The sequence below is a fragment of the Vicugna pacos genome, chromosome 7 (assembly GCF_048564905.1).
Source record: "Vicugna pacos chromosome 7, VicPac4, whole genome shotgun sequence".
Classification (NCBI taxonomy): Eukaryota; Metazoa; Chordata; class Mammalia; order Artiodactyla; family Camelidae; genus Vicugna; species Vicugna pacos.
In genome coordinates this window covers 51491315-51517891 of record NC_132993.1, presented here as the reverse complement: position 1 = coordinate 51517891, position 26577 = coordinate 51491315, and the positions used below count along the sequence as shown (strand labels likewise).

General features: G+C 35.8%; 1 protein-coding gene across 1 annotated transcript in view; it reads right to left on the bottom strand.

The window, feature by feature from the left end:
• The window catches only part of CRPPA (CDP-L-ribitol pyrophosphorylase A), a 224285-nt gene that overhangs the window by 146251 nt on the left and 51457 nt on the right, over positions 1-26577 (bottom strand). The window contains exons 4-5 of the mRNA XM_072964899.1: positions 23994-24098; positions 17436-17481 (exon numbers count right to left, since the gene is read on the bottom strand). Coding sequence (XP_072821000.1) covers positions 17436-17481; positions 23994-24098 — 151 coding nt within the window. The remainder of the gene's footprint in view (positions 1-17435; positions 17482-23993; positions 24099-26577) is intronic.

Below are 26577 nucleotides of genomic sequence, written 5' to 3'. Positions count from 1 at the left end.
AATAACTGCTGTTATGGTATGTACATTCATTAAGAATGTAAATTAAGATTCCTTTTGTCTACTCAAAATACAACCCATCTCTAATTTCAAACAGTCCCTTTTGCTTTTAACATTTCAGAGTTTGGAAATAATACTTACCAACTTTGTCCCGCTTCCTTTCAAGTTTCAAAGTTTCAACAAATATGTAGTTTTGTGTAGTAATGGAACATACACATTGAGCAATAAACATCCCTATGTTTTCATCACTGAATATCTTTAAAGTTAAAATGGATACCTTCTAATTCTAATTGTCATATCTTAGTTTGTCCACTAGACCTAGGCTGAAGCATCTTATGTGGTTTCTTTTAATGATTCCACAAATATGCATTGACAATCTTAACTGAGATGTTGATGTACTTAAGATGTTAATCAAAAAAAGATATATGTACCCCAATATTCATAGCAGCACTATTTACAATAGCCATGACATGGAAGCAACCTAACTGTCCACTAACAGAAGACTGAATAAAAAAGATGTGACATACATAGACAATAGAATACTACTCACTCATAAAAAAGAATGAAATAATGCCATTTGCAGCAACATGGATGGACCTGGAGATTATCAGACTAAGTGAAGTATATCAGCCAGATAAAGACAAACATCACGTGATATCACTTACATGTGGAATCTAAAAAATTATACAAATAAACTTATTTACAAAACTGAAGCAGACTCACAGACATAGAAAAAAATCTTATGGTTACCAAAAGAGAAAGGGGTGGGGGGAGGAGTAAATTAGGAGTCTGGGATTAGCAGATACAAACTACTATATATGAAACAGAGAAACAACAAAGTCCTACTCTGTATCACAGGGAACTATATTCAATATCTTATAATATCTTATAATAATGTAAAATCAAAAAGAATATATATGTATAACTGAATCACTATGCTGTACCCCAGAAACTAACACTACATTGTAAATCAACTTTACTTCAATATGAAAAAAAAACAAAGGGGAAAAGAAGATATCTTCAATGACTATACTTGTGCCATGCAGCTGGAAGGCCAAAATGGGAACGACTGTAGCTGTGGGAACAGGGTTTCAGTAAATTGAACCTCATAAGTTTCACAGTTATTACAGTATCCCCTAAATCACAGAGCGAAAAATGTACATTTAAAATTAACTTTTTTTTTCATGAAACACAAAACACTTTCCAAACATGATTAATCTTCATTATTTCTCAAAGCAAACAAAGTATTTAACAACTTCCTTGAGGACAATGATGAAATCAAGAGAAAAACAGAAGCCTTTAGAATTCTTAAACTGTTGTTCTAACTATTAATAAAGCACTTCTTAGAAACTTTCAGAGGTTAAAATAAAAACAATAGAACTGGGGAAAACCATAAAATCATTTTACTTCCCAGACTCATAAAAACTCTAACACAACAATCTACTCTTTGTTCTCTCCCCCAAAAAGACCTAAGGATAAACTGGAAAAATATTGGAATTAACTTTAAATCATACCTGACCAGTCAACCTAATGACTAATATTATTCTCTGAGTTTTAGTTTTCATACCACCCTCTTTTTCAAAATCTTTCTAAAAGGTACCTGTGGTACATGAAGTATTTTGATATCTAAACCAGCAGGGCTCATCCTCTCCAAAAAAGTCATTTGTAACATGTACTACAATTTACACTAAAGACCTCTTCATGTATGTATCCCATCTAGGTGTCACACAGCTCAAAGTGTTTAACAGAAAATTCAAACTGGAACATAACTTGAAGTGTACAGGTTAGTATTAAAAGCTATAAACATTAATTAATAAGCTCAAAATTTTCAGTTAAAACCTCATTCCCCACACAGGACAACTTCTAAATGCTCAAAATATATGTATGATGGCCAATAATTAATAATAATGGTAAAAATAAATAATATGCAACTTGATTTTACTTTACTGGCTATAATGATTAATTCTGTATGTCACCTTGACTCTGCCACAGGTGCTCAGATATGTAGCCAAACGTAATTTGAGTGTTTGGTATTTTTAGAGAAGTTTAACATTTACATCTGTAAAATAAGTAAAGCAGATTGAGCTCCCTAATGTGGGTGGGCCTCATCCAATCAGTGGAAGACCTGAAGAGAAGAAAAGGTTGACTCTCACCCAAGCAAGAGATATTCCTCCTGCATAACGGCCTTTGAACTGAAACGCTGGCTCTTACTGGTTCTGCTGGCTTTGGGACTTGAACTGAGACATTGGCTTTGCAGATTTTGGACTTGCCAGTCTTCACAACTTATAATCATGCGAGCCAATTCCTTATTGTGTGTTTTTGTTGTGTTTCTCTGCAGAACCCTATCTATTACATTGGCAAAGAAGCATTATAAGCATTCTTCAACAGATAACTCATAATTCTTAAGTCCTCATCACAGGATTCCAACCTCCTTTTATTCTATACAGGGCAACACATGATCACCCACCACCTCTTGGGCCTCATATCTCATTCTTCAGCTACCAAATAATACTACTGACAATGTGTTCGGGAGGACACATCACCATCTTTGGACTAATGGTCATGTTCCTCCTGGCTGCAGTGCTATTACATTTCTTTGTCTAATTCTCCATCAAGGTCTACATCAAGTATCATCTGCATTAATAACTATAGGTAAATGTTTTAGATGTATTTTGGTGGGAGGTGGGAGGAAGAAAGAGTAGAGAGTAACAGAATTGCCAGGGACACGTTTTTGAAACCACATTACCCTCCATCTCCAAACACCCAATTCTCATACATAAACGCATGTCCCTCAAACACATGGAAGCACATATCTAGGATTCTTCTTATACCCAGCTATGAAGCACTACATCTCTGAATCCAAGCATTAGGGAAAGATTTAGTATAGATTTACAGAAGAGGAAAAAAATCCACATGTACTGTGACCTTAAGAAGTCTATTTGCAAAACGGGTGTTCAGGTAGTACACACCAACAGAGCCATGTCAGTGCCTCACAGCCAGCAATCATTCTGGTAGTCACTGCAGTCATTCTGATAATTTAGTGCACATGCCACACTGTATTTCTAATATTGTGTTTGCTTTTTACTATGGTAGATATTTTTTACATTATTTCCCTTAATCACAACAACTGAGGACAGGAATTCTTCTCCCCATTTTATAGATGAGTTAAATGAGGCTATAAAGCCAGTAAGCTGCCCAAGGTCAGACTGCCATGAACTTTAAGCTTTCTAACTCAAAACTTTGTGTAGTTGGCAACCTAAATGCTATTTTTCCTTCTCATGCTATTCTGTATTTTTATTATACTATTGTTGCAGTTTTTACACTGGATTATATTATCTACTTGTCTTTTTCTTCCACAAAATCACAAACTCCTTAACTTACAATCTCCCAACACCATCCCCACATTTGAGCACAGGGCACCAACAAGAAGGTATTGAACAGTGATTAGTTTCCAGGCTCTGTGCTAGGATCAAGACTAAGACATAAGGTTAGGGTTTGCATTGAGTCTCCCTCAGTATGCTAGACTTCTAAGACCCAGTGCCCCAGAATATGGCTGTATTTGGATACTGGAACTTTAAGAGGTAATCAAGTTAAAATGAGGGACGTTAGGGTGGTCTCTAATCCAGTATGACCAGCGTCTTAAAAAAAAAAAAAATTGCACACAGACATGCTCAGTGGGAAGACCATGTGAAGACACAGGGAGAAGACAGCCATCTACAAGTCAAGTAGAGAAGCCTCAGAAAAACACAACCCTGCCAAAACCGTGGCCTCAAACTTCTGGCCTCCAGAATTGTGAGAAAACAAATTTCTGTCGTTTGGGCCACCCAGTCTTGGTACTTTGTTATGGCAGAAACTAATAAACTAGAAAACTGATAAATACATTCTCTTAAATTTGCTAAATAAAAACTGGCTTTGTTAAATAAAAAACCCTATCTGATATCTCATTTCCTAGAACAGGATGCAAAACAAATTCCCTGAAGTATGACTATAAGGAAGTAACTAGATATCCAGAAAGGGAGATCAGGATATTACACCAGGAGAATCTAATTTTAGAGAAAGGAATTAAAAATGCAATGATTTTCTTTCAAAACAAATAACTTTAAATACAAAGCAATCCTAGCTACCAAAAAGCTAGGCTCAAATGTTTAAGTCTGTACTTTCTATATAACTCAATAAAAAAAAAAGTTTAGAAAAAAATCTGTATTTTCTAGAGAAAAAGGAAAAAGTTGGATCAGCCTTAAAAAAAATCCCTTCAATATAATGTAATTTCAAGTTTTGTAGGCTTAACATTTAAGAATCGTATTTACTTTAATAGGTGGACATACACAAATACACATCAATTTCTCCTTACTTTCATTTGCAAATACAGAGACATATATACATTTACTAGTTTCCATATGGAACGAAGTAGAAACTATTCAATTAAGCATATGAAGGTGAGCTATGATTAAGAGAAAAAAATTTAATAGAAACACCAATTCATTTGCAGTATTTTTTTCAATACAGACACTAAAAATAATTTACTTAAAGCAAAACAAAAGAGAATTCTTAGAAGCTGGCTATGACAGCCAAGTAACAGTTTTTAATTCCTAAGAATCTTCATATAAAAATAGAATTGAATAGCAAAACCAAAAACCCATGAACATTTTCAATAAACCGAGACCCACAGGTATCATCATAACCCCCACAACGCAGCCAAATAAAAATGAACCACCACCACCGAGACAGGACATGAAAAATTAGAATCTATGAGGGTAGAGACAGAGGGAATCAGAACAGGGTGTCTGACAGATTGGACAATGGAAGAGCCTTAAACTTAGCCGACAGATAGTCACTGAAAATCAGAGTGCACAAATTTGGGAAGAGCAGCTCTAAATGCAGGGGGTTTACCCACGGAAATAACTTTCTGTGAGGTTAATACAAGAGAACTTGTGAGGTCTGAAAGAACAGTGTATACACTCTGAAAACTGGCACACCAGAGACCCCCTCCAGCACAAGATCCAACCAAAAGAGAAACTGGGAGTGGAATCCAAATTACACAGAACAAAACTAAAGCCAAAAGAAAGAGAAGAGCCATATGAAAGTGTGGGAGGGGGAGAGAGCCAAAAAACTATCAGCATGCTTCTGTACCTGAAGACACCGCAAGAAAGCAACAGAAGAGGGAGCTCCTTGAGCTATCCTGAAAACTGTCTTTCTCTTCAAGTTCAACAACAGTAACTTCATATCCAAATGAATAATGCACCAAGCATCAAAGACAAACCCCACACAAAATTATTTTAAGAAAACAGAAAGAGAGAATAACATCTCTAAAAATAAAGGCCTGCCAGAAAGACGTACCGATCAAACCAATCAAACTCTAATCTACTTCAAAACAAGCTAAAAAAAAATTAATGAAACAAACCATGAAAGAATCATGTAATTTAGAATTAGAAAAACTCAGGTGGCAGAACTCAGAATTCAAAATAGAAGCAAAGATTATTTAAGAAATGGAGACTACACTAAAAGTGACACAAGTATAAAACTAACAGATGTTAAGGAGAAAAAGTAAAAATACATTTTTAACTTAAAAAAATGAAGGAAAAATAAACATTCACTATAAAGTAACAAATATTTAAGTTAGGTAAAGATGATCCAATATTAACACACCAGAAATCTATGAAGAAAAAAAGAGAATACTAAAAATTGTAATTCAAGTAAACTTTACTAAAATTTATATTTATACATACACACAAGTAGATCACAAATCAACACCTCTAACTATTTACCAATAAAAATCAACCCCCAGATCTTTTCTAGCAAAATTACTAGACTTAAAAAAAAATTCATTCCTTTGGTGACCTAGACAAAAAGAAAAGGAACACATAAAATGAGAAAATCTCAAGATTTTTTACAAGAAAAACATAGAAGAATACATTTAAGTTATTGAAGGGAAAATACGTGAGTCAAGGATTTTATATTCAGCAAATTTAACTTTTACATATAAAGCACAAGCAGTTATCAACATGAATTAAGTAAACGATTACCCAGAACCTTTCCTAAGAAATGCCCTAGAGCTCAAGCTTCAGACAACCAAAGCCTAGGAGACATGGACAAAAGTACTGATGAACAGCGAGAAGCAGAGTTACAGGCAGAACTGTGCCTAAGTAAGAGCCAAAGTTAAGAGTACAGCATGTTAACAGCTACACAACCTGAAAACAGATAGCTAAACAAAAAATAGAGTAGGAGAGTAATCGTCAATAGCAAACGTAGACAAAAATTGTTTAACTCTTCCTGGAAAGAACATTGGTTGATAGCATTAATACTGACATTTTGAGACCCATGGTGTGCAGTGTTGAAAACAACAAGTAATTACAGATTATTCTATTATTCCCTATCTTTAGGAACCGAGATACTCAATGTGCTAGAAATAAGATACAACATAATATTGAATTGGAAGTATTACTGTGAACTCATGAAGTATTTTGTCTTGTAAACAGACAGACAAAATAATTGGTCAATTCAAAGGATGAAAGGGAATAAATTCATTCACTTGAAAACTGATAAAGGAAAATAATCAAGCATTTACTTTTGTCATGTACACTGTACCACTGGGTAAGAAAACAATACATGAGAAGTGTTTCTTTATGAAACTACTTTAACTAGTAACTGAAAACTAATAGAATTAAAATACATGTCATGATTTTGCACCACCCTCCAAACGTATTAACAAATACAGGCATTTAGAATCAATGATCACTATCCTCACAAAATTAAACATAACCAGACATTAGATTCCTCCTAATAAAAAAAACTCACATCACCTTTGGTTTTGCTAAAGATTTGACCAAGCTTCTAGATCCAGCTACTACTTTGTAGAGGACAGAAAAAACATACAGAACTGTATCACGTATGAAAATGTACTCATCAAAATTCAAAGCAGAAGAAAATCTACAGGTCAAATGACCTGGGTTCAGCAAAAGAGTAAGTATAAGCAAAATAAAGGGATAGGAAACCTGTAGGTTGAGATTTAAAGTGCCATTTTTAAAAAAATTATCACAACCCAACCATAGTGTCCTGGCAGGCGCATTTGAATGCTAAAGCTCAAAAGAAATGAGGAGGAGATTGCTATGAAATCTGGATAATTGCTTCAATCACATCAAAGTGCAGTAAAGGGCTTCCCCACCGGTGGCAAAGTGCTCTTCATGACCTGGGTGATGTTACACACATACGTGTATCATTCTTTAACCTACAAATTTGTTTGGTTTGATTTCTCTATCTGTGGTTCATTTGAAAATAAAGAGTTTTACAAATAGTAAAAAAATATCTGAAATACTCAGTCCTTTCATCCATTCTATTATTCGCTCAGAAAATACCTTTATAGATGAGCCAGGGACAAAATAAAGTCGTCAGTATACTACACAGAATACATAAACGTCTGCAACGTGCTATTAGAACAATAAACTTTTTAAAAATTTGACTTATGAGAAAAACTACCAACAACATGAAAAAGTAAGAGCAATGAGTATTTTTATTTACAAAGCTCAATAGTTTAAGAGCTCAAAGTATCTTAGAGAGTCCTTTAAATTCTAATGAATTAATGCAATGTTACTAATAGAAAATATTAGCCTCCTTTAAAATAAAAAGCAATTAAGGTACAGAGTAATTTAGACAAACCATTGGATTATTTCTGAGTGACTGATGATTAATTATTATTATTCTGTGTTATAGTAAGCATGCATTAAATTGTAACAAAGCCTTAGCTAGAGTACATCAGCTAGCAACAAAATTATCTTCACTTTCCTTTACCTCAGATTGTTTCTATTTTACCTTTGTTCCTGAAGGATTTTTTGTTTTGTTTTGTTTTGTTTTGTTTTGTTTGCTAGATATAAAATACTGAGTTAATAGTACTAGTTTCTTGAACTTTAAAACTCTTGTTCTGCTTTCTTCTGGCCTCATGTTTTCTAATGAAAACTACTGTCCTCTTATAAGCAATGCGTCATTTCTCTTTGGCTACTTTCAAGAATTTGTCTTGGTTTTCAGCAGTTTGTCAAGTGTCTGAGTGTGCACCTCTTTGAAGTTATGTTGAAGTTACCTAAGCTTCTTGAAATCTGTAGGTTTATTTATTTGTTTGTTTGTTTGTTTACCAAATTTGGGAAGTCTTTATTTGTAATTTCTTTATGTTTTTTCTGTACTGCACTTTTCCCTCTTCTTCCAGGATTCAGACAACCTGCTACATTCCTACAGGTGCTGAGCACAATTAAGTTTTTCCCCAATTCCTTTCCATTCTGTAGTTCAGATTGAAAAACTTCCAATGATCTATTCTTTAACTTTACTTGCACTTTCTCTGCCATCTCCATTCTGTTATTAAGCCCATCGAGTAAATTTATTTTGGTTACTTTATTATTTCTTCAATTTTAAGATGTCTATTTGGCTCTCCTTTATATTGCCTACAGTTTCACTGAGACTCTCCGTCTTTCAAGAGCATTTCCCCTTACTTGTTGCAGCATTTTTATAATCAGTGCTTTAAGGTACTTGTCAGAAAAGTTCTAACATCTGTGCCATCTCAGCATAGGTGTCTATTAACTGTCCTTTCCCATGTGAGCTTACATTTTCCTGGTTCTTTGAATGTTGACTGACCTTAGATTATATCCTGTATATTGGAATATTGTCCCTCACCCCAGTCTCTCCCGGTACCTTCCATTTCTGTAGTGCATCCCTTTTCAGCACTCCTACCAGAAAGCTAGGTCCTTATTTACTCCACTTTGCACACAATTCCTGTGACAGCACCTGCGTACAAAGCTAAGCAACAGAGGAAAGAAAAAATAGTAACAGCGCTCACCCCACCTCTTAAAACCTCAGCAACTCTGATCAAAGAGGAATGTCCACTTCTCTCAGAATTTTAGGCTTGCCGGGGCCCCAATTGTTCCCACTGTCAATGCCACTACTCCCACATGACTCCTTAGTGATTAAAGCATTAGAGTTGAGTTGGAGAAAGGAAAAAAGGGAGATATTTTTACTCTCCGAACATTAAGAAAATCCTTTCCTTCTCCTCCAATCAGAATCAGGGGGCTTAGCATGCACAAGGTCCTGGGTTCAACCCCCAATACCACCATCAAATAAACAAACCTAATTACCTCCCCTCCTCAAAAAACAAGGAAGACAACGTTGTGGGTGATAGCTGCTTATTTAACAGAACAACAATAGTGTCCACCTAATGCCACAATAGTAAAGACCATCTGAACTTTTAAATTTCAAAAGCAAAGTCACACTTAATTTGCACACTTAATCAGGCAAGAAATAAGAATACTCCCCAACAGAAACCTAAATTAGATGGTGAGAGACTTAGCAATTAACCTAAGCCTCAGCTAGTTCACTTGGTCACAGTGTACTAGAGAAGACAACACTCTCAACACAAAAACCAGTTAGGCATTAATTAAAGCCCATGAGGATATAAAATAGAGGGGACAGTTCAGGAGGTCAGCTTATGTGCAGGACTCTTTAATGCTACAGTTACGTATAATTAGCTCTAAGTGGAAGAAGTGAGAAAAGTCATGGAGTTTCTCCCAGGAGAGGACGTTCCTCTGCCTCTGCTTATCTCTTCGCTCTCTAAGGAGCTGACAGTAGCAGAGAGGAACATTATTAGAATCCCAACCGCCTACGCCAGGGGCTGCATCAAAGAACTCCGAGCATGATAACTGGAACGGCCAAGATTTCAATGTATCACATCTTCATCTGTCAAATCTGGAAATTCTTTCAAGTTTCAATCAAGTTATAAGAACAGCAGAATTTCTTCAGGGCTTGCAATTCCCCGGTTTAATGTGCTTTACAACCTGAAACTTAGCCACCTTTGGTTAGGATACATGGTTTAGCAAAATATATTCACACACAATATGTTTTCTTAAGTGTTTAATTTAATTGTTATTCTAACTAAAATCCTACATAGGAGATATAATGTATGAATCTGAAAGTTTATGAATGAGGCCAAAATCTAATTTGTAATATACTCATCTTTTAAAAATTCCTCTTACTGTCCTTGAACACTGGACCTCTTGGTATATGTACAATATAGCCTTCATTGAGGGGTTAGAAAACAGGTGCAATTTGGAGTCTTTTCACTTACCTTCACAAAAAATACGCCAGATTTCACTGGATGACAAACCCAATGCCACATTAACAAGGAGCAAGGGATACCCAGACATACGCCTCCATCAATGAGTCACGAGCCAGGACTCAAGAGTGCTCGGGAGGGTGTCTGTATTTCATAAGAGAAATTTCAAACACAATGGTGGAGAAAAAAAAGAAACCTAAATACTAGGTAAGTTCTACAAGCAATTGGGAAAAAAAATACAGAAGTCAGTCTTTAAGTTTCTTAGAAACATCTAACACCATGACTTCCATCCGGTCTCATCCACTTTTCTGACCTCTTAAGCTAAAATTTTAGTGTTCTTAGGTAAGTAGGAAACAGCTGTGTCAAAGCCAGAAAGTCATTTCCAAGAGATGTCAAGCCCTAATCCATTCAAAGTGAGGGCAGTTAACTTCTATTCTCCTGTTGGGTTCATTGAATCAAAAGCCATCTTAGAGTCTGTTTTCTCTCTCATATGGAAGACTTTAAAGCAGTATTGAACAGAATCACCACTGTGGAGCCTTGAAGTCCCCGTCTCTTTTTCATCTGTAGAAAGATGCCTAAGCTTTCTCTGAATGCCTTGATAGAGGAAGCTATTAAAATAGAAAAGGGGACAGCAAGCAGTCAACCAAGGAAAAGCAAACGACAAGCCACGACAACAGGACAAGTGGACAACAGAGACTTGCAAAAGACACCATACATACCCACACTAAAAAGTCAAAGTGGTCCTCTGAAAGTTATCTTTACTGTTGGTTGTACGTGTTTCAACTAGAGGGCAATGGTACGTAGGCAGATTTTTTTTTAAGATGTTTTATATCAGATCTTAACATTTTTAAATGAGTCACTGAATACAGAATGAAGGTTCCTACCTTACAACTAGAAGTAAGGAGCAGACATGTGACATCTTGTCTCCGGCACATGTTTTTACGCGTAAAGGTATTACTGTTTTCCATGTAAATGATGTGGTACTTTTTTTTTTTTTTTCGCTCTTCAAAGTATACATTCTTTCTTAGTTAAGAGAAATAAATGTGAAGGAAATGCAATTTTCTAAGGTTAGTGACTCATCAGGGTATTTACAGAATGTATTGTATTATTGCTTAAAGCATAAACATTATGTTAGGAGTTTTTGTTGCTTTTTTCCTACCTACGTCAGAGTTAAGTATAACTGGCTGGCTTTTGTCTGTTATCAAGTCTTCTTTAGCTAGTTGCTTAATACCTCACTGTGACCTTACAAGTTTTCGAATGTGACAGATTTACTTGCCTATGCTTGAATTAGCATTTCACTAATGACAAATTAAGGAAATTATAAAGTTAAATAAGAAAGTGAACTCTACTTTCTCTAACCGTGACCCAAATATTTAATTTTCCGGTTTACATTTTTTATAGTAAAAATCCAAGGAAAACAAATGCTATTAAATCATATTGCAGCCTTCGTGGCCTTACTAATTAAAGCTTAACACAAATGTGCTTACAGATTCATGTGAGATAGTCACAGGACTCATTTCAAGAGAGTGAAGAACAAAAAGTGTAGTATTTACAAAGAAGTTATGGTATCAATGTGAAAATTTAGAAAATGAAGTATCATCAAAAGCCAGACATATCAAAAATTATAATTTCTATGTAAATCTTAATCTGTCACTGTGCACTGTCCAAAAAGCATGCATTAATAATATAAATGGTGCTATCATCGGCTATTTAACAAGAAAAACCTAATGAGAACATACCACAGATGCAGGACATTGTCCAGTTACAGATATAGAAAGCTGACTTAAAGTTTCCCATTTTTCAATTTAATTAAAAAGATTCAAAAATATTTTGCACTTAAAATGCCATGAAACTATTAGAGATGGTCACTAAAAAATGAGTCACTAAAAAATGAAGCCATTAATTTCTTCATATGCATAAAACACGCTCTAACACAACGGGTCTTCCTAATTCTTAGTAACACTGAATCAGTTTTATTCACAAGTGATCTGACTTTAGTCCTTTCAGTCAGAGCCAATTTACAAGTATAGTCAGCTACTTTCAGTGTATAAGCAAAAAAGATTCAATTTCTTGCCTACTGGTATAATTTCTTTAAAAACTGTATGAAACACAAAAAAGCAGGCGTAAGGGGATCTGTTGCTTCACAAAAACTTAACATTAAAAGAAATCACCTGTATCACTGATGTTGAAAATAAAACTGTATTTTCAGAATAAATCTCTGAACCAACAGGAGATACTGTATTTCCAAGAAAGCAAAGTCAATTAATTTCCTTTAAAATAAAGTGCTTAACAAATGGAAAACATTACTTAATAACTGGGAAAAGGCATGAATTTTTCTATGAACATTAATATTAACTGTTTTAACTAATACTAACTAAAGCCAGCTAAAAAGGAAATGATTTTCAATTTTACCTATTTTTCAGTTTTTATATAAACCACCATGAAGCTTTTTTTTAATAGCACTAGCTTACCTGGGTTTATACGATCATAACCAGGAAAGAAAAAAATACAATTATTTTATAAACACTCTAGCCACAAAGTTAAATATATTAAAAGACTGGACGAATATGATGGTAGAAAATAAATGCAATCTTTAATTTAGAAATTCCATAGGGGCTTTCCATCTTACAAAATTTTAGAATATTGACCCTTTTGCTATAGTATGGTCACCATATTAAATCAAGTGTGGGTTGGGACTGTTGGCACGGCATATGTAAATGCAGATTAAGTATGTGACTGCTGGCATCTGCTACCACTTTAATAGTTCGGGTAGGTCTGGGCACGCAGAGCAGGCTTGGGTGGGCTCAACCAGCTTGAGTGACACAAGAACAATACCTCTTTGTTAAGTGGCTGTTTACAAAGTTATCAGCCAGCTGAGGGTCTTACTGCACCAGATAATCACAGTACTTATCAGAAAGGTTTGTTTTAAATTTTATGCACAATAGACGCCTGAAAGAGTTAAATGTTAAAGAATAATGACCAAATCCAATTCTCTAAACTCAGAAAAAGTATTAAGAATGCTTTGTTTTATGTAATAGTGAATTTGTGATTTACTATACATTTTTCAATGTTATGAGTATGAAAGACTGTGAAAGAAATCTGAGCGTACTTACTTGCTATGTTTCTTATTATTGAAGGGTTCACCATAAATACAAATCCATGTAAATATATTGACAGTAAAGTATATTAAACTTACAATAAAACTTATCTAACGTAAAAGTCAGATTTTGAGACTTGCTATAAACAACAATCTGAGAATTTTACTTAGTATCAAAGGCCTGTCTGAAGTTAGTTACATCAAAATTCCCATACCCAAAGATAATGGACTTGAGCATAAATTAAGAAGAACCAAAATACACATGCTATTCCAGAGACAGATAAATGTGGGAGTACAAAATGCTCTTGGAAAGACATGACATTTGTCCTAGAAATGTTTTACTGAGTCTGAAAAACACTAAGTAATCTAGAAAATAGTTACATCAGTATTTGTTGACCAGAAATAATTAGTGAAAAAAAGTTCCATCCTAGAAGAGGAAAAACTGTTACACCTAGGTAATGAATGGTGAACTACCAGAATTAAAAAATAATAATAATCAAAGAAAACAAAGAAAACACCCCAAGTATCATTTTAAAATTATTATTCTGATTTTGAATTTTTACTCTTTCTTTAGTCATGCCTAAAAATCTGCCATTTCAGTATTACACATTTTCCCCATTTCTACTCTGTAGAATACTGCTGTGTGCTGAGCACGGCGCTGGGGGATGACATCTCCAGTCTCAGCTGTGTGACCCTCCATCAGGCCAGCTGAAGATACAGTTTTAACCCAACAGAACCTGAACTGGGCAGGTTGAGTTTTATAAGCCATTTTCTGTACACACCAAAGAGAGGTACTGAATCCAATATCTCACTTCGGTGCTCAGCATAAACAGCTACATGACTCAGAGGTGCAAAGTGGCCATGTCCCAGGACGGAGTCAGGCTTAAAGAGAAGGGAGAACTGGGATTACATCGTGGATCTTACTCTTATTGTGTGACCTAGAGCAAAGTACATAGTGCCTGTAAGTCTCAGTTTTCCCACCTGCAAAACTGGGAGCCATAATACTGATGTTAACAGCATTATAAAGAATAAGTAACATATCAAGCATCTGGCATGAGTGCCATGTGCTCCAAGCCTGGTTTTAAACCTTGACAAAAGCACATATACTCAAGTATTATATCAGCTGTATTTTTTAAAAAGAAAATTTTAAAAATGTATAGATACGGAGCTCAATGTGCATCTGTTGGAAGCAAGTCGAGTGGCAAAGTGGGAGGAAAGGGCCACCTACTCCCGTAAATTAAGGTCCGTAGATTCTAAACAAAAAATACATCGCTACACCCTTTAACTTACCAACAAATTCAGTTCAACTCACTGTGGGCTAGGAAAGAAAAAAAGACTAGACATTCTTCCCACCGTCACTGTATCCCTATTTAAAAGAGGTTCACACCAACCTATGGTCAATGCTGAAAACCAAAAAGTTCTTAACACTTTTTAAAATTGTTTTCCTATATATATATATATATATATATATATATATATAGTGGCAAAATGAGTCCTGAACTTGAACTGGCTAGGGGCGTTATAGTCATTCTTGTTTCTCGTACCGAGCATAAACATTCATGCATTTTAAGTGTTATTATGTGGTGAGGTCCCAAATCCCACCAGTGATGTGACATAATATATGACATTCAGCAGTAGCTTCTGAAAATAAGAAGTATTCCAAATTCCAAAACACGCATAGCCCAAAGATTTCAGGAAGGGAATCTGAACAATCTCTGCTTAACGATAAAAAAAAAAAAGGAAGAACAGTTGTATCAAGAGGTAAACTCAGTAAGGTAGGAAAACTTATAGTCAAGATTTTATTTTCTCTCTTTCTTAAATTAGTATTTGCTTAGGACCCTTGAATATCCTACAATATGGAAAACAACCACACTACTTACATTACTGAGTTCTTCGAGAAGCAAGAGACAATACATATACAACGCTTTGAACAATGCCTAGCACAAAGTAAGTACCCAACAAATGCTGTGGGTAGAAGTGCCTAGAAAAATACTTGCAACATTTACATGGAAAAGGCCAACAGGTGAATAGTTGGCTATATATCATATTGTGTGTTAGAATTTTATTTTTAAAACTCTAAGCATTTTCTTTTCCCTCTGCCCAGTGGTATTTCTACTCTCAGGCCTCAGAGACAGCGTAAGTGCAAATCACGAAAGCAGGTAGCACCCCATGCTGAGCAAACAAGCACTGGGAATTTGTGACAGAGCAGAGCAAGTCTTCAAGCTCTAAATGCAATAAAGATATTATTTAGAAAGAAATGGACTGTAAAAGACCAGAGAGCAGCCTTTGGAGGAATGCTTCTAGAAATCAAAGTACAAAGTGCCGAGCAGAGTTTTTGCTCAAATGCAGATTCTGATTTAATGGGGTAGGGCCAGACATTCTGCCTTCAAGGACTCAGGTGATGACAACACTGCCTGTCAAGAAGCCCAAACTGGGAGTAGGAAGGCCCCACAACAGCGATCCTCTAAGTGTCAGGGCAACGTCGGAATCTCTTGGGAAGTTATTAGAAATGTAAATCTTAAAGAACATAAGGAGACTGTTCAGTTCAGCTGTTTACATCCAGTCAGACAGATTACTTTCCCTGAGAATGAAAGCTGAGTACCTTTAAAACACTTTAAAACTGTTAAGTAGCATTCTCGAATATGCTACCTAACTAGGAAAAATAATTTATCTCTGAAAACAACTGCCCAAACTGTCGCCCCTGTAATTACACTAAAAATGTCAATTTTTATATAAGAAGTATTCTCTTTATAATATGTAGGCAGAATACTGAAAACTGTATAATCCTCAACTGAACCACTTTTCAACTCTTTACAAAATAGGTCATTTCCACTTTACTTAGGTAATAGGTACACGAGTTTGTAAAGAAACCAAACTGAGTTTATGTTTCTTTGTGTTGAAAATATAACCAACTACATCATGGTTTAGGCAACTTCTCCAGGGTAATGTTTATACATTGCCTGGCTCACATGTAAATATATGTCAACATTTTGATTTATAGCCACAGATGCTCTGTTTACATACATAGATATACAAATTACAGTACGTTAATGGTTTGAAACACAATATTCTTGAAGGACAAAAAACTAAAGGGTCAACTACAAATACAGAATGTCATGAACAGAGAAATGGTTTCAGTTTTCTGAGTAAGAAGCCAATAGACTGTCAAATAGGCTTTCCTCAAATTGAAAAAACAAAATGCATTCACAATTCCCATTCTGTATTTTTTCAACTTCAATCAACATCTGAATTTACAAGGTCACTTCTCACTCAGTATCTGAGTACATTATTCTGTCCCTCATCTACTTTTGAAGGGGTCAATTACAAACAGATTGTAAAGTACCACACTTGCTTCAGCGCGGGGGGTGGACCCCTCTGATTCTGGCTAGGCCCGCACATATAAAGCAGCAGTGCTATCAGGAGACGTACCTGATGGTCACACCAGGTGGCGGGGAGAGACGGAAGAGTGCTTTTGGTATCTAGTGAGTGGAGGCCAGGCGTGCTGCCGAACAACCAACGACACACCCAACAGTCCCCTGAACAAAGAATGACCCGGCCCATCACACCAACAGCACTGAGGCTAAGAAACCCTGATTTAAACTGTGGGGGTTGCAAAAATACAGAATGAATGTCCCTTGTGCATAATAATTACATTCCTAGCACAGTGTCAAGCACAGTCATAAGTATTTGTTGATTATTAAACAAATTCTGGGTAGCTGGGCTGTTAGAGTCAGAGATGAAAAAGAATGAAATAGGAATTAGTACATAGATAATGTCTAAAACCACAAAACAAAACCACAGTCATTGTCAGAACCAAAAGGACTTAAAAAATCATTGTCCGATTTCTCGATTTCAGGAAAAATTTTCTCACATGAAAGATGACATCTAATGTACTGATATGGTCGTGTTGGAGGGGAGAGGGCAGACAGTCCTCTTAATAATAAAAAAAGCATAGTATCTTTATAAATGGTCCATTTTCACTTCTAATAGTGTCAAAGTCCCCTACTTTTCTCAAATTAATAAAGTGTTTCCTTTTAAAAAATTAAATCCAATGTAATATAAATCATAGTAAGTGATATTTCAAAGCAGGAAACAAAATAAAACGTTAATTATTAAAAGAAAAAAAATCACAGACCTCTGTGGCCTACACCATTTACACTTATTAGAATTCTGGGATTTAAAATGTCATGAGAAATTCTGAACCGGCTTACATTTTGAAACACAGGAACTGACAGTCATTAAGGCCAAACGTACCCTTAATAATCGATTCAGCTGCATACAGATCCCGTTTGTAGGTCACCTGGAGGACAGATAAACCTCATTAGACTTCAACAGAGCAGGAAGGAATGTGAAAGCAATAAAATTATGCCCCCAAGGAAATTCTCAATTTTGGAGAAACTATAAACACCTGATACTGGCAATTTTTGAATTATAACAACATCAGTGCATTCAGAAAAATATATGCATACTTTTTCTACAAATGGTTGATGATTTATTTTTAAATCTTTAAGGAAATTGAGATATTACATGGTAACAGTAGTTACCAAAGTCTTATTAATAATAGTATTATATCAAAGAAAACGTGGTAGTATTTAAATAAAAGTTTTTGGTATCTTTGTTTAACAGTAAGGTTTCATGTTGGAAGGAAAGAAAGAAGAAAAAGTATCTAACAGAAAACACCAAGTTGCATTTTCAGTTGAAATGAAGTAATCCTCAAGGATCAGTTTCCATGAAGAGGGCCATCTGTTTGAATTGAGTCTATCTGTATACAGGCAGATAAGGTTCATCTTGTTAAGGTTTTTACTAACATATGACTGTGATAGAAAGAGCCTACAGAGTCCCATCATGTACATAAGAACAATCATGATGTTTACTAAAGAACATGAAGCCTCCTTGCAGTTATAACCTATTCCTTGTAACGTAACCAGCCGGGGTCCTATGGTAGGTAGTTCCCAGGCCACATCCAGTGAGCTCAGGTGCAGAACGTGCCTGGTGCACTGCACTGCAGAATCACTTTTTCTGCATCACAGAACTAAAGGACATAGTAAATAAATATATTAACAAGTACTATCAGGACTTAGGAGCTTATAGTTCAAGTGCCCAGATGATTATGATGCAAACAATCTTCCACTTTGGGAAATACTCAAACTAGTACCCTTTAGTGTCTATATAATTTGGACTGTTTTCCTCCAGATTATCTCATAAGTAAACTTGTACCGAAACTGTGTCCAGCTCAGTGGCTCAGGGCACTTCTACCCAAAATAGATTTCCCTGTTATGCCTATATCCTGGAAGGTAAATCCTAGCCCAAAACTATTATTTACAATCCAGAATTAATGTAGCAGCTAACTTATAAGAGACGGAAAGTTCTTTAAGCTGTCTACCAATCTATTAAAATCCAGTGTGACACTGTCACATTACCTCTTGAACAAGTACATGTCAACCAAATTAGTACTATAGTTACTAATCCAAAATGCAATTCCATTATCTGAGGAAAAAATTAGACAACAGAAAGTTTCAGACTACACATTTTAACCAAATTAAACATTCACTCATTCAACAAATAACTACTATGCTGTAGATCCTGGTCTAAGCGCTGGAATTCAGCAATAGAAACAGTGAGCCAAACTCGACCTGTAAACAGAACACTTTAGTGGATATATTTTTCACATAAGAATTGAATAAAATGTTTCCTTGAAAACCCAAAGATAACTAGATCTGAAATTTGGACTCAATATTTGCAATTTAAATGAGAAAGTGCTTTTATTCTATACTAATTGTCTGCTGTGTAAGGTAAACTCAGAATAGAAATTAATGGGAACATGACTAATTACCATAGTTGATTTTTTATTACTTCCTGCTTCTTTTGAGGGGTAAAACTGCATTCCAAATTTAAACAGAGTAATTGTCAAAGTATTTCATTCGTTTTTTCAAATGAATTTATCTTAATGGTGGCTTTTTCATCTCTTCAAAATTTTTTTTAAATTGAAGTATAGTAAATTTATAGTATTGTGTTAGTTTCAGGTGTACAGCAAAGCAATTTAGTTATATGCATATTCTTTTTCAGATTCTTTTCCATTATAGGTTATTACAAGATACTGAATATAGTTCCCTGTGCTATACAGTAGGTCCCTGTAGTTTATCTATTTTATATATATAGTAGTGTGTACGTTTATCTCAGACTCCTAATTTATCCCTTTCCCCCTAACTACTTTCCCCTTTGGTAGCTGTAAGTTCAATTTCCATGTCTGTGACCCTCTTTCTGTTCTGTAAATAAGTTCACTTGTATCATTTTTTTAGATTCCAGGTATAAGTAAATCATATATTTCTTTCTGTTTGACTTACTTAATATGATAATGTCTAGGTCCATCCATGTTGCCACAAATGACATTACTTCATTCTTTTTATGGCTGAGTAATATTCTACTGTGTATATTTAGATTGCATCTTCCTTATCCAATCATCTATCAATGGACATTTAGATTGTTTCCATATCTTGGCTATTGTGAGTAGTGTTGCTATGAACATTGGGGTGCATGTGTCTTTTCAAATTGCAGTTTTGTCCAGATATATGCCCAGGAGTGGGATTGCTGGATCATATGCTAAGCCTATTTTTAGTTTTTTAAGGAACCTCCATACTGTCCTCCAATTTACATTCCCAACAGTGTAGGAGGGTTCCTTTTTTCTCCACACCATCTCAAGCACCTATTTGCCGACTTTTTAATGATGGCCATTCTGACTGGTGTGAGATGATACCTCATTACAGTTTTACTTTGTATTTCTCCAGTAAGTAGAAATGATAAGTATCTTTCCATGTGCCTATTGGCCATCTGTATGTCTTCTTTGGAGAAAAAGGCTATTTACGTCTTCCACCCATTTTTTGACTGGGTTGTTTGGGTTTTGTTTTGTTTTGTTTTTTTGTATTAAGCTGTATGAGCTGTTTGTATATTTTGGAAATTAGTCACTTGTCAGTCTTGTCATTTGCAAATATTTTCTCCCATTCTGTGGGTTGTCTTTTCATTTTGTTGATGGTTTCCTTTGCTGTGCAAAAGCTTTTAAGTAAACGTAAAAGGTTCCCTTTGTTTATTATTGCTGCTATTTCCATTACTCTAGAAGCTGGTTTGAAAAAATATTGCTGCAATTTATTCCAAAGAGTAATCTGCCTGTGTTTTTCCTCTAGGAGTTTCAGAGTATCCAGTCTTAAGATTAGGTTTTTAATCCTTTTTGAGTTTATTTTTGTATGTGGTGTTAGAGAATGTTCTAATTTCATTCTTTTACATGTAGCTGTCCAGCCTTCCCAGCACCACTTATTAAAGAGACTGTCTTTTCTCCATTGTATATTCTTGCCTCCTTTGTCTTAAATTAATTGACTGTAAGTGCACGGGTTTATTTCTGGACTTTCTATTCTGTTCCAATTATCTATGTGTGTGTTTTGTGCCAATACTGTACTATTTTGATTACTGTAGCTTTGAAGTGTAGTCTGAAGCCAGAGAGCATGATTCGTCCAGCTCTATTCTTCTTTCTCAAGATTGTTTTGGCTATTCAGGGTCTTTTGTGTTTCCACACAAATTTTAACATTTTTATTTCCAGTTCTGTGAAAAATGCCATTGGTAACTTGATAGAGATTGCACTGAATCTGTAGATTGTCTTGGGTAGAATGGTCATTTTAATAATATTGATTCTTTCAATCCAAGAACATGGTATATCTTTCCATCTGTCTGTCATCTTCGATTTCATCAGTGTCTTACAGTTTTCAGAGTAAAAGGCAGGGGTAGAGGGTGTGGCGGGGAGGAGGGGTCACGCACAAGGATATCCTCTACCCCTTCATGGTGATCTTTTAAAAAATATGATGTTTCTTCCAAACCCAGAGGAGCTACTGCAGGAAAGATGCCATCAACTCTGAGCACTTACTGTCTACATTTCCTTCCATTAAAAAAAACACAAAAACTATGTAAAATACAAAATAATAGTCCTCCTGAGATTTCTGGTGTCAGGTAAAGTAATAGTGCTACACATGGTCATGAGAAATTTCTAGTCATTCTTCACATCACTGTGGCAGTCCAATTCCCTGACATTCCAAGGGGTAGGCAAAAGCATCCTGGCTTCATGTTTCGGAATCCTCCTCTGCCTTACTGTTTATGGTCATGAAAAGCCTCTTGAGACCTGCTTTTCACTGTGTCAGATTTCTGAATCATGTGGAGTCCACTGAAGTCCAATACCAGTTTTAGCAAAATTGTACTTAATCTTTCAAATCTGACTTGTAAAAGGCATCACTGGAATTAATATTGAATTAGAACACTTATTTCAACATGTAGATTCCATTGCTTTGGTTTAAACAGCAATTGTAATATTCTCTATCCATACAAAGTAAGACCACAAAATTAAGTTAGAAACTTATACTAAAGACAACTCATACTATATCAAAAGAGGATAACTAAGGCTAAATAAACAGCCAGGAAAAATCAAAAAGATTTTTTAAAAGGTAGAAGATCATGAGACAGAAGGCAGAAGAAGGAAATAAAGAACCTGAAAGAACTGCAATATTTGCACTCAAAATAACTTCTCCTGTGTTACAGAAGAAATGTGATAGTGTAAAAAGACTTCGTGACTGCCAATTGAAAGACTTTTTGCCCAATCCATCACATTACATGTCCGGTTAGAACCCAAGATCCTGCTAAGATGCATCATTATTCAAACATCCTTACAGTAAGGCTTCCCCACTCCTGCCCAGTTTGGAAGGTGATACTATGAAGAGGAGCCCTCTGGGCCTAACAGGGTATCACCCCTTGGCATGTGTACTGGTTTCCTGGAGCTGCTGTCACAAAGTACCACAACCTGGATGGCTTAAAATAGAAAAGCATCCTCTCGGAGCACTGGAAGCTAGGTATGTGAAATCCACATGTCAGCAGGGCCATTCCCCCTCTGAGGGCTTTACAGAAGACTCCTTCCCCGCCTCTTCCTCGTTTCCTGGGGTTGCTGGCCATCCTTCACTTTCCCTTCCTTGTAGATGCATCAGATCCCTCTCTGTATCCATTGCCACTGGCACTCTCCATCCGTGCCTAAATCTCTTCTCCTGTTCTCATATGTTGGATTGAGGGCCTTCCCCATACCAGTAGGAACTCACCTTAACTTGATTAGATTTGCAAAGACTTTCTTTTCAAATAAAGTCACATTCACGAGTGTCAGGGGCTAGGACTTCAACATACCTTTGTGGCCACAACCCAACCCACAAGAGCACACATTACAAGACTCAGCATGAGAATGAAGAGCAGCGCTTGGAAGGGCCAACTACTGCTCAGTGCACTGACACTTGCTGCACATGAAAGAGAAGCAGAGCACCGAGATGTGACGACTAAAGCTGTGAGACCATGTTGCTGGAGGAAGCAGGGAAATAGGATGTTTCATTACCAAAATACTGAAATACATTTGTGAAGGTGGAGTGGAAATTCAAAGAGCAGAGTGCTTCTCTCCTTTTATCTGCAGACCTCAGGGTGCGTTACAAGTGTGAAGAAGGCTCAGAATACCCACAAGAAGTAGATAATCACACAGTCTAAAATATTAGCAGTAAGGCCAGAGTGTTGACATGTTAGTAGCCATAAAATGTCTGGAGTTTTTACTTTTTTTTCCTACATAGCCCGCAAATTAAGGATAGCTGGGTTCTGTAGAGATGTGGGTCAGATCTTTAACAAAACCCCTAGCTGGTCGTTACCAAAATTCTCTCACTATGTATTATCACCATCTGAGCCATATACAGAAAAGAATAAACAAAGTGAATAAAATACTTGCCTACTGGGTTGATGACATTTGGATATTCTTAAAGGAGCAATAATACTGCATGAATTTTCTTCATCAGGCAATAATCCAGGCATATCAATATTTTGTAATCTTGTAACAATTTAAGATATATATGATATGAGACGATCTTTCATCCACAGGCTGGGTGTTTTGTTTTGTTCTTACATCAATGAAGAAATATGCTTTTGGATTCATATAATCTCAGAATTTAGGATGAATCTTTACTAATCAGATTTAGATGGCTTCTTTATAAAGATTTCATCCAAACTTCAAAAGCAGCAATTCTTACTCAAAATTATCATATGACTCCACAATTCTATTTCAGAATATACTGTTCAATTCAACACCTTTCTACCTCATGAAACACAAGAGAGTCATGCTGTAAAACACCCCTGTGCCAGCAGGAACCTGGTGTATGATAGTGCTACAACCACTTCATTCATTCCTCCAAAAGAAAGTCTGCCATTAGAAGAGTCAAATCTTTCCACAGGTAAAAGTACAACTCCTCTTTGGGGCGGTGAGTGGGTCTAGCAACCAACCTCACTGAGTCAGAACTGTGACAGGTATGTGTTTCAACCCAGTTAAGTTAGAATTACCATCCCAGGGTCTGGGAGGAAATGTTGCTATTCTGGGAAGCATTGAGTTGCACCCTCAAACCAGGTAAGAGTAAGGCAACACAGTAAAAGAATATATACAAAGAACACACACAAAAAATTGTGAAAAAAGCCATCTTATTGGCTAAAATGGAATTTGTTCCCATAAATAATCCCAAAGTGAATTTTCTTGGAACCAGCTGATAGAAATGATACCATACTTTGATGGCTCAGAAACTGAGTGAAACTCAACCTTTTTAATGTGTACATACACACACCTTTTTGCTGAAAATATTGTTTCAGTATGAAACCAGGTATTTTTATACTACTTCTCCATTTTCTAAAACACCTGGAAAGTGTCTGTACTTGCACAGTGTGTCTTTAGGAATGACACAGAAACACAGAGCAAAGTACTAACTTCCTTACCTTCCAGAGGTCAGGTGATCCTTCCACAAGTTTGGCTTTGACATGACTGTATTTCAGAGCCAACTGCAAACACTCAGTTCCAAATTCCAAGTCATAGTCACTACACTGGGTAGGAAAATAAAGAATCAAGTTAAAAGGTAATTTTAGATAAAACTAATTTTTTAAACTTCATAATCAATTCCATATTAAAAAGGTCCTAGGGAACTCAAAAACTCTTTAGTTACTGATTAATCGAGTTAGATTAATTTTCTCCGTGCCCCCAAAGCCAAACAAAATAAGTAGAAAACAGGAATGTTGCAACTGTAAGGGTTTTTAACTTCCTCGATCGTTTCAGGTGTCCTATAAACAGAATACTTTATTCTTTCACTCAAAACCTATCTTTTCGAACATGTTCTAAAATGCCTGGAGGTCTAAGGGCCTATCATGTTCAAGGTTTGTATTATGTACCAGTATAAACTAATATATATAAAACAGATAAATACATTCATACTGTATAGCACAGGGAACTATATTCAATATCTTGCAGTAACTCATGGTAAAAAAGAATATGAAAACCAATATAGGTATGTTCATGTATGAATGAAGCATTATGCTGTACACCAGAAATTGACACATTGTAAACTGACTACACTTCAATCAAAATGTATATTTCAAAAGAAGATAAATAAGACATGTTTTTTGCCCTCAAGGAACCCAAATCTAGAAGGGGAGGCTGATCTCTAACAAACATTTTGTACCAGAATATGATTATCACTCTGCTGTACACCAGAAACTAACACAACATTGTAAGTCAACTATATTTCAATTAAAAAAAATGTGATAGATGCAGAGATAGACCAAGAGATAAAATACTTAATTCTGTAGGAGTAGGGAAGGCCTGTCAGAGGAAATGGTCTATGATCTCATTCCAAAGACTGAATAAAACTCAAGGATAGGGATATTTTTCAGGCAAAAAGCGCCAGAGAGGCAGAGGTTGCAGACATCTGCTGGATTTGTATTTTATAAAGAACATATCCATGCAAGACAGACTGAAGGAAGGCAACCAATAGGAGTATGATATTTAGCACCCTTTGCCAATCTACTACACCGAGATTACAAAACCCTGAATTCTAATGATTTCTGAAGATAATGAACAAGAAAAAAAAAAACATCAACTATACCTAGAGTCCCAAATTAATCAGAATAGTCTTAGTTTAAATCTTCCATTCTGATACATTACATGACATAGTTCTTAAACATTTTATCTTTAGTATTATCAGCAGTAGCTACAATTCAAATAAATTAAGTTTTGGTAAACCTCTGCATTCTACTTCCAACATCTTCAGTCTCAACTAGTAGTATGTGAGTGAGACATACATGCAGTAAACCGAGTTTTCTCTTTAACACATGGTTAAATCCCAAGATGATACTGATCACATCTGTGGACCGCCTTAAAAGTGCTCACCAAGTGCATACTGAGAGGAACCCATAGGAACAGCTACTTCCTTCCCATCTCAGGTGGTGGGATGAGAATTACTTGATGCAGTACTCCTGCCAGTGATGTGATGTACCAGCCAAGATTGCAACAGCTTACAACTGCATGAAATCTTTAGGATTCCAGTCAACAGGGTCAGCGGGAAACAAGGAAAATGATGCATCAGGTATATATGAAATACATACCAGAAACAGAGGCTGAGCAATCTTGGTAGAACCAGTGGTCCGAACCTGTCATTCACTGTATAGACTACTATCACAACTAAGTATGGGGTTTTTGGTAATTTTTTTTTTTGCATTAAACCTTGTTTTCACAGTTGGTTCACAAAACGCATGCTTAATGACAAGGTAAATTCTGAATCAGTTTATCAAGAACATGATGACTTCTACTGCCTAGGGTTTGGAAAGCTGGAGAAAGTGATGCTCATTTCTGAACAGAAGAAAAAGCAGATATACTACAAAAGCAGAATTTCTTCTTGAACCCATCAGAGCTGAGGTCATAGGATGACAAAATTGCCTTAAATCTAAGAAAGTCATGCTTCCCCCAAGGAGGGAGAGAATGCCATCTTTGACTCACCTATGACAGAACACAAAAGGAAGAGGTGCTGGATACCATACAGACAAATAAGAAGAAACCAGCTAAATACTTCAACCAACTGTTCAGTACTGAGTGGAGGTGACTAGGAGAATACAGAACCTCTGGGAACCAGAGCCGTAACAGGATTTTATCCCCACCGGCATGCTCCTCTTTAGGAACCTGCTACTGGATGCTCATCAAGTGGTGTAATATTATATTAAGGTGACTGTGATTCAATGTGTATTCTAAACCCAAAGTAATCACTAAACAAGTACTTTTTAAGGTAAAAGTAAGAAGTCAATAGTGACAAGACAGAATCATAAAATAAATTAACACAAAATCAGGCAGAAAAAGAGAAAGGAAACAAACAAACAAAAAAAACAACCAGCATCATAGCAGATTTTAATCAAGTAAGTTAATTAATGTATAATTGCATAAAATGTCAACATTATCCAGCATGGGGGGGGTGGTCATAGTGATAGCATTAAGCGTATATATTAGGAAAGAAGAAATATCTAATTAATAATCTAACAT